The sequence below is a fragment of the Vulpes lagopus genome, chromosome 17 (assembly GCF_018345385.1).
Source record: "Vulpes lagopus strain Blue_001 chromosome 17, ASM1834538v1, whole genome shotgun sequence".
Classification (NCBI taxonomy): domain Eukaryota; kingdom Metazoa; phylum Chordata; class Mammalia; order Carnivora; family Canidae; genus Vulpes; species Vulpes lagopus.
The window spans coordinates 26,002,354-26,011,815 of NC_054840.1; the positions used below are offsets into that span (position 1 = coordinate 26,002,354).

Below are 9,462 nucleotides of genomic sequence, written 5' to 3' on the forward strand. Positions count from 1 at the left end.
CTGTGAATGGGCCCAGTGGCATGGGCTTCCGTCATCAAGACCGACATAGCCACTGCCACTGTTGCCTGTCCAGCTGGTCAGGACAGATTGATGCTGAGCTCCCCAATGGATACTAGCCCCTGAGGGGAATCATCAGACCCCTCCAGCCTGGACAGTATAGTAATTCACTCTGAGCAGAATTGATATGTGTGCATTTCCTGCTCGCAGAGCCTCCATCAGCATCACTGTCTGAGACTCATGTGGCATTTGATCAACCATACAACATTGCTTTAATGGAGAGACTCAGCCATGGGCATCTGAACACAGGACTGATCTATGGGGTCCTACCACACACCACTCCATTTAGAAGCTGCCAGCCTGATAGAGCCATGGCATAGCCTCTTGAAAGTGAGGATGTGCAACAGTTTAGAGATGACACTGTGGAGTTGGGGTACTAACCTTCAGGATGCAGTATACACCTTAAACCAATGGCCTTGTTATAGCCTCAGTAAGCAGAGTACATGAATCTGGGAGGCAAGAGGTTGATGAGCTGTGACCTTATTCGTTATGACACTTGAGCAACTTGCATTGAGCATTTGTCCTCGTCCCTGCAACATTAGTTTCAGTGAATCTATAGGTCTTGGTTCCCGAGGGGGTAGTTTCCACCAGGGGACATAGTAAGAGTCCTACCTAATTTTAATCTATGCCACCTGCTGCTGCAATTGGTCCTTAATTTGTTCCTTTGTTATCATCTCCCTCCCACTCATTCTAGATACTCCTCCTTCTCACCTTCTGCTGGTGGCGTGCACAGTGGGTATCTTGGATTCTTGTCTGGCTAGTGTTCTCTTACTCGCCCATTTACAGTTACAGCCGGGTGTGGAGGTTATTGGGGGATGTCCCAGTGGGTCACCAGTCATGTTCCTCTCTGCCACTCTTAGGTAACAGCGTGACTTCTCATGATGATTAGGATCAATTATTTCCTCCATTGTGGCAACTGCTTTCTTTGCCTGCTGGTCTTTTGGCATGAGGATGGAATGGTAGTGTTAAGGCCTGGACAGGGGAAGGCAGTGAGTGGGGAGCTCTCCTAAGAACTGGGCAATTTCAAGGTGAGACAGTCACAGAACAGAGGAGTATGCTTTTTCTGGTACTATTGGTTAACATAAAGGTGTTAAGCTAATAGTACTTTACTAATCAGAATTGCACTGAAAATTTTGAATTCTGAATTTAGTTTCACCATTGATTTCCAAAGCCCTGGCCATTGAAAAATACATAAAATGAGAATAACCACTGTGCCACAAAGGTATCAGAAATAGAGCCTGTCTGCTAATCCTTAACCACAGGCCCATGTGTAGGCCTAACTGTGGGTCCTTTCTTTGGTCCCTCAGGATCTTGGGGGTGGGGAGAGGCTGCTTTAATATCTGTGAGCCATTTAGTGTAGTACATAAGGGTTGCCTAGGCCTAGATTTGGTTACTTTCATTATTCCATTACTTTATTGTTATTCAAAATGATTTGATGTACTCATGATAAAGAAAATAAGGCCTAGCAACAGTCTTCTCTGGTGGGATTGTGGGTTATTTTAGGTATCTGATCAATTGGTTTTAAGTATTTTAAGCTTCATTTTCTGATTATAAAAAGAATACATGTATAAATTATACATATTTAGAATGTAATGCAAAAAAGTACCCAAAAAATGCAAATCAGACATAACTGGAAATAACCACTGTAAATATTTTACCCTAAACTTTTGTCTATAGAAATGCATAATTTAGGGATCCCTGGGTGGCGCAGTGGATTGGCTCCTGCCTTTGGCCCAGGGTGCAATCCTGGAGACCTGGGATCGAATCCCACATCGGGCTCCCGGTGCATGGAGCCCGCTTCTCCCTCTGCCTGTGCCTCTACCTCTCTCTCTCTCTCTCTCTCTCTCTCTGTGACTATCATAAATAAATAAAAATTAAAAAAAATTAAAAAAATAAATGCATAATTTAAAAAAATTGGAGCCATACTACACAAACAAATTAAGGGTCTTTATATTTTAGTCTTCTTGAAAATTCCTATTAAATTTCTGGTGAAATGGACAAGCTTTGGCTGATCCCAACTAGACACATCAGCTTGTCCTATCACCCATCTGTGGGCCTGTCCCAACTCAAATCACGTGATGGCAGGGGACTGCTGAGCTTGGAGGTGTTTTCCTGGCTCTGAAGTTTCTTTGATCTCAGCTCCCAGCAGCTCTTAAAGTCCAAGACAACAAGCTCAGACTGCCTAGAAACTGGCAAATATTGACAACAGAAGACACACTTTAAAAAAAAAAAAAAAAGGTGCTGGGAGAATGTGTGCAATCTGAAAGTTATTAATTGAATGATTAGGAGTGATTCCCTTCTTCTGGGCCAAGGGCAAGTTTGCAAAGGAAATGGGCATTTAAATCTAGATCAGCTTTGATGTCCACATTTACACTCTGGGCTACCAAGCAAACCTCCTAATCCATCCTCGTATTTTGGGGACAACCTGGAGATCTCTCCTGCTGCGGGAGCTGTGGAGAGAGCTACAGGTTGGGATTGGGCATAAAATGACCCCATGAGTTAACTCCTAGAAAGGGAGAAAAGGAGCTTCACTAGCAGCATAGCACAGTGTTTAAGGGCTCACAGTTCACACCTTATTCTATGTTTTTGGATGAATTACTTCACTTCTTTCTGCTTAAGTTCTTTACGTCATTTATTTTACAAAAGGTAGGTAATACTGTATAGTCATGCTGTGAGAATTAAATGAATCCAAGCTTTCAGGCTAGTGCCTAGATGGCTGTTTTGCATATTATCATTAGCAATTAGTTACCTGCATTTGTTCCTCCAGGGAAGGAAAGGAAAGGTTTACCCGAAACTTTAAGGCATGCTTCCACCCTACTGCCCCCAAGTGAAAATTATATACTTTATTTAGTTCGTGTGGTAGAAGTGGTCCTTAAAAAATTTAGCGTAATTGGTGGCTCCATTGTTTAAGTGCCTGTCAGACTCACGATTTCAGCTCAGGTCATGATCTCAGGGTTTTGGGCTCCATGCTCAGCCCTGGGTGGGCTTGAGATTCTCTTCCTGTCCTTCTGCCCCTCCCTTGCTTGTGCCCACTCTCTTTCTCTCTCAAATAATAAGAAAAAATCCCTTAAAATTTTTGCATAATTGTAAGGAATAGAGAAAAATCTAGTTTGAAAGAAAATTAAGATGGTGTGCCCATTTGAAATCCACGGGGAAAGGAGCTGCCTCTGAACCAGTGGGATCTACAGTGGTCCCCTTATGCCATCTAGTGGACAGCAAGGGAAAGGCATGATTTTATCTTCAAAGTTTATAATTTTCCAAAAACATGTATATTGATGGAGATAAAGTCACTAATGGGTTCACTTGTTAATAAATTTCATTCAACTTTTAAACCAAAATAAAGGGATCCCTGGGTGGCGCAGTGGTTTGGCGCCTGCCTTTGGCCCAGGGCGCGATCCTGGAGACCCGGGATCGAATCCCACGTCGGGCTCCCGGTGCATGGAGCCTGCTTCTCCCTCTGCCTATGTCTCTGCTTCTCTCTCTCTCTCTCTGTGTGTGACTATCATAAATAAATAAAAATTTAAAAAAAATTAAAAAATAAATAAATAAACCAAAATAAAAGATCAGAATTCTAAACACTAAGTGCTGAAATTAAATTCCCAAAATCATTTGGGATTTAAGTGAGGTGTGCAAAAGATCATCCACTGAAGGAAAAGTCCTAACTAGCATGAATTTCTACAGCCCACCTATCCCATTCTTATCTTTCTCTACCAACATTTTTAATGCTTATTCTAGTACATGGACTGGGAGTTCCCCAGAGACTCAAAGTATACTTTCCCTACCAACCACTAGAGCTTGACTGGTACCAGAGCCACTCTGCTCATTTTTCAAGAATGCAACTATTGCTTAAAATTTTGCTCTAATCAAATTGAATATTTTTCAAGGATCTCTATGTTTAGTTTTGTTTTTCATGTATATGTATGTGTGCATGTGCACATGCGTGTGCTCTATTTTTAAAAGCCATTTACCTTTATGTTTCCTCCCCCAGATATTTATGAAGATGAAGAAAATGGCAAACAAATCTCCCCCAAATGTGAGTAATAATAGCATACTTGGAGTACCCACACCTGTTCTGAAACCTTCTCTTTAGTATTATTGCAATCACTATTAACAATAATCATATTATTCAATTCCTAGGATGTACCAGACATTTTACTTTATAAGCCCTTTTGCTAATACTTTTTATTTTAAAAATATTTTATTTAGTCATGAGAGACACAGAGAGAGGTAGAGACATAGGCAGAGGGAGAAGCAGGCTCCCTGCGGGGGGCCTGATGTGGGACTCAATCCTGGGACCCTGGGATCAGGCCTTGAGCCAAAGGCAGATGCTCAACCACTGAGCCACCAAGGCGCCTCCCAGATGCTCAACCACTGAGCCACACCAGGCGCCTCCTTATATCAAAACTGCAATAGATATTATTATCTTCATTGTTATAGACAAGAAAACTGATGCTCAGAGAGGCTTACCCAAGATCACACAGCTAGCAAATGAGTGGCAAAGTCAGAACTGCACTCAGGTCTCACTGGCTCCAAGACCCCTGCTCTTACCACTGCACAATGGGCCTTTCATTTATTCACTCATGTAACCTGCCAGACCCTGGGGTCCCCTTAGGGCTGTCACCTCTATAGTTCCTATGACTCAGTACCTGACACCCCCCTAAGAGCCCATGGCCAGTGAATCCAGGAGGAAGGGATTCGATGTGCAAATGACAGACATACAGCAAAACTCTGACTGTGAGCTGCACTTTCTCCCCTGCACTTCCAGCTTAGACTGAGGGACATTCTCTAGGTTTGTTGGTTCTGAGAATTCTGAGGTTCTTCCGGGAGCCCTGGGGGATACTGGGTGAAGAGGGTAGAGTCTCTGCTGCCAAGAGCCCTGGGGCCCATGGGGGAGACGAGGGCTCACCCAGAGCAGCTGCAGTTTGCATCAGAAGAAATTCTCCCTTGAAGGGTCTTGTGAGGTGATCGTGGGTGAGCCCACCACCTCCACGGCCCCTCTCCTCCTCTGGCCCCACAACGGAACGGGATAGAATAGAACACAACAGAATACAGTGGACTAGAGTAATAGAGTAGAACGCAATGGAATAAAGCCATCAGGCACAAAAAGGCCATGCCTGTTTTCTTAGAGGGCAAGGAGTAGGGCTATGAAACCATGTAGACTTGCCTTCTCAGTCATGGTTCCAGAATTTTGAGCTGGAAAGGAGAACCTGGAGATTACAGCCCTCCACCTCCTTCCCAGGTGAGGCAATCCAGGTCCTGGGAGAGTAGGAGTTAGAGTTGGGGAGACCAGGTTGTGGGGCATGGGCACTGCCTGTGACATCTGGCCATCCCCTCTGGCACTGCAGGCCAAATTCTTCCCTTTCTTTCTCCAAGGCTGCTCCAGCAGCGAGTGTATCTCCATGGAAACCTTTGAGGAGCGGAAAGGTGCAGAAGATATGGAAAAGGAGAGCAGTGCTCTGAGTGTAATTTATTTCCTGCTTACCCCTTTCATTTTTCTCCCTCATTCTCTCTCTTCTCCTGCCTCGTCCTCTCCCCCATTCCTCTATCCCCCCCTTTTCATGATTCTCACCCAGAAGGACCAGGCCTAACCAGGAAGCTGAGGTCACTGGATCTGCAAAGTGCCTCAGACCCCCCCAGCCCAGCATGCCCTCAACCCCATCTCCCTAGCAATGCACTGGTGTCTGGTCATAAATATGGGCTCCTGTTGGGATCCCCAGCGACCCCGTGGGGAGGGCGGCGGGGGGCCCCCACCTGCCAGCGGGAGTCACGGGCTGCGGCTGGCTTGGGCTCGGGCGCTTCTCGCACTGCCAGCGCTGAGGGTGCACCACTGTTCCCCTCCCCTCCAGCTCTCCGGACTTTTCCAGTTGGACGACAGTTTTGAAACGTGTTCCTCCAAATGTGTCCTGGCCGCCGGAGAAGGCATCCAGGGGAAAAGAGAAGGTGGAGACGAGGACATGTGAGTGTGACAGGGAGAAGAGCAGCAAGAGGACTCGTCGGCCGCGGCTCCTCCATCTCCTCGGAACCTCGGGACGACAGGCCTGAGCCAGCCCCGAGGTTCGCGCGCAGACGCGGTGCGGGCGCCTGAGGACGCGCGGGCCCCGCCCCGACAACGGCGCCGCCTCCGTTCCCGCGCAGGCCGCGGGGGCGCCGACGGCCCGGCCCACCCTGAGCACCGAGCAGCCGAGGGGCCGCGGAGCCTGCGCACCTGCACCCCGGCCGGCCGCGGGGAGCACCAGGACCGCCTCCCAGGGGCCTGCCCGCGGGGCCGCCGCCCCCCACGCCCCTGCGCGCCGCGGACACGCGGGGAGCGGCTCCCCGTCCGGCTCTGGGCACAGCCGCCACCTCCGGGGCTGCTCCCCACGCGCCTGCGCGAGCGCCGGGACCCGGAGGGGTGGGGGCTGCTCCTCGCGCGCGTGCGCGAGCTCCGGGACCCGCGGCTGCTCCCCATGCGCTTGCGCGAGCGCCGGAACCCTGGGGGCTGTTCCTCCACGCGCCTGCGCGAGCGCCGGGACCCGGGGGCGCGCCCGCGAACCGCGGAGCTGCTCTCTCCCGCTCTGCAGAGGCTGGCGGAGCCGAGTCCCGGAGGGCTCTGCCCAAGGTTTCTGGAGGTTGACACTTTGACTTTGGGAGCTGGATGATTCTTTGTTGGGGGGGGGGGGGGGGGCTGTTTTGTGCATTGTGGGATATTTGGCAGCATCCCTGGCCTCTTCCACGAGATGCCAGTAACACCCCTCCCCCACCCACTCCCCCTAATGATGACAATCTGGATGCCTTCAGACGTCGCCACGTTTCTCCGGGGGTGGGAGTGGGGAGATCGGGAGAACCTCCTATCGGAGCCTTGGAGGAAGCCGGTCGCTCTTCTCCCAGGATCCCCCCAAGAATGTTGGCGCGGTGTTTGTTACTTTGTTCCCGGATTCTATCTTTTCAAGGTAATGGCGGGCGTATTTCGTTTTACATTTATTAGTTTTAAAATTAGTTTCGGTTATTTATTTTTTCGTTTTATTAGTTAATTTTTAGTTAACTTTATTTTTCATTTTCTAGTTATTTGATTTTGTAGCTTTAAAGTTACTTTATATTTTGTTTTCACAGTTACTTGGTTTTTGAGTTATTCATCTCTAGTGTCTTATTTACAGTTATTTTAAGAGTTACACATTTCCAAATTGCTTTAGAATTATTTTAAATTACTTTTGCAGTGATTAATATCTGAGTTATTTACTTTTTTTTTTATTTACTTTTATATTTATTCTCTTTTTCGGCTATTGGAGTTTTGAGTTATTTATTTTTACAGTTACTTATTTAACTACTAAAAATTCACTGGAAGTTTTAAAATTAGAATTATTTTCAGAATAAAGTGGTTTTGGTTATTTTGGAGGTTTTTTCCCTTGTTGTAGAGTTACTTATAGTCACATTTATTTTTAGTTTTTTTAGATTTGGGATTGTTTATTTTTACATTCATTATTTTTTTTTTTTTAGTTATTTGGTTTTGAATTACTTTCAGTTGTTGCATTTTTGAGCATTATATTTCCTGATTTTTTTATTTTCAGACTTTTTGGGATATTTAGTTTCGAGGAATTTTCAGTTATTCTTAATTATTACTTTCCAGTTACATTTTTGCCATTTAAAAATTTTTTGTATTCTGTATTTTTTACTTACTTCATTTTCAGAATTATTTAGTGTTAGAATTAGTTAGTCTAGGGGATCCAAACAAGGAAGAAGCACATCAGTTATTTGATCAGAGAGACTTTAGTGTAAAGAATAGTGGATAACATATCCAGCTGTTGGAGATTTTTTTTTTTTTTTTTTTTTTTTTTTTTGCTGTTGGAGATTTTAACAGGAAAAAAAGTTGGTAATGTGATATCGTGGAGATGTTAACTGCAAGCCACAGCTACCAACCCAAGGACTGCAGGAGCAAAGGGAAGAGGTTGGAGATGGCCCCACATAGACCTCATAGCTGGGGTTAGCCCTCTGAGGAGGAAGTGCTGCCCTATGGGACAGGTGTCCTAGGAGCTAGAAGTTGCTCCCAGAGCTGGGTGCAGAACTCGGCGGGGGGTTGCTGCCAGCCCATACTGGAGTCTCTAAAGCGGGGGTTGGTGATGAGGCTGGTTGTGGGAGAGTTGGGAAAGCGGCAAACTATAGCTACTGGAACTGGCTGCTGCTCTTGGGGTGAAGACCAATTGAAGGGGGATGCTGACAGGAACTCAGGCACACAGATCCCTCTCCCTACTCCCATCCTTTGGTCAGTCTGCCCTATTGGCTGAGCCTCACAGGGAGTAGCTGGCAGAGGAAGTGAGTGGCCTCAGGCCACAAAGCAGAGATTGGAAGGATGGGCTGGAAGCTGAGAAATCATGGCTAATAACCAGCATGCTGACCGTGGGGAGTTGTTTACGTTTAGAGTTAGTTTTGGATTTAGTTTTGGAATTGTGAGCATGATTTGATTTTAGCTTTTCATTGAACATGCGATCTGGCTAAGTTTTTGGTTCCCTGATTTGTTTCTGGAATGGAGTGGGAACTTCTTAAGTACCTGAGGACTGTCTCCTGTGTGACTCGTGAAAATCACTTCAGAATTCAAGAAAACAAAAATAAGCATCTCACTTTATTCATAAAGAAGCCCTTGACTTCGTGGCCAGAAAAAGGGCAGAGACTAAGGGACAGACGATCCAGGACAGGCTCTTCAGCAAAATTGGCCAACAGAGTGTTCTTTCAAATTTTTCAGAAAGTTCTGTTGTGGAGCTACCCTCTTGTGCCCCTTTCCTAACAACAAAGTATCTTTCTCGCTGGAGTGTGTTTCATATTTGTAGACTACAATATTTATTATTTGTACACTAAAATAAAGTTCTTTCCAAACCTATAGGAAATTTTATTTCCTTCTACTTGCATTATTTTCCAACATACATTGTTCCATTTTGGCCATAGAACATTTAGTTGTTTGTTTGTTCATTCTAATCAACACCTATTTCCCAAGCACCCCTGTCCTCAAGATGTGGTGGCATCAGGAGAGACCAGGAAGGTATGAAGGTGAGTAAGAAGCTCTCAGTACAGTTGGGGGAAACAGATGTGGAAACAGATCATCAACACAGTGTGACAAATATGAGTGTACGGAACTCTGCCACTGACCTTCTGATGTAGTCAGGGGTGGGGTGACATCTGAGCTGGGTCCTCTGGAGCAAGTGTTTTCTCCAGGTGGAGAAGGAGAAAGACATCCTGGTCGTGCAGAGGGGCATGGAGGGGTGATGCATGGCAGGAAAGATGCCTTGACAGAGGCCACTAGGACACAAGGTTCAGAAAGGCACTAACATTAAGGGCTGGCCCTGGTGCTTGACAGATAGGACCTCATTTGGTCCTCACAGCCAGTTTGCAAGAGAGTCGGAAGCAACCTTGAGTCAATGCTCCTCCTATTCCAACCAC

At 46.2% G+C, this 9,462-nt stretch overlaps 1 protein-coding gene across 1 annotated transcript in view; it reads left to right on the forward strand.

The window, feature by feature from the left end:
• The window catches only part of LOC121477333 (probable guanine nucleotide exchange factor MCF2L2), a 51,769-nt gene extending 42,844 nt beyond the window's left edge, over positions 1-8,925 (forward strand). The window contains exons 9-11 of the mRNA XM_041731539.1: positions 4,046-4,090; positions 5,431-5,519; positions 5,904-8,925. Coding sequence (XP_041587473.1) covers positions 4,046-4,090; positions 5,431-5,519; positions 5,904-6,017 — 248 coding nt within the window. The 3' untranslated portion in view covers positions 6,018-8,925. The remainder of the gene's footprint in view (positions 1-4,045; positions 4,091-5,430; positions 5,520-5,903) is intronic.
• The last annotated feature ends 537 nt before the right edge of the window (positions 8,926-9,462 follow it).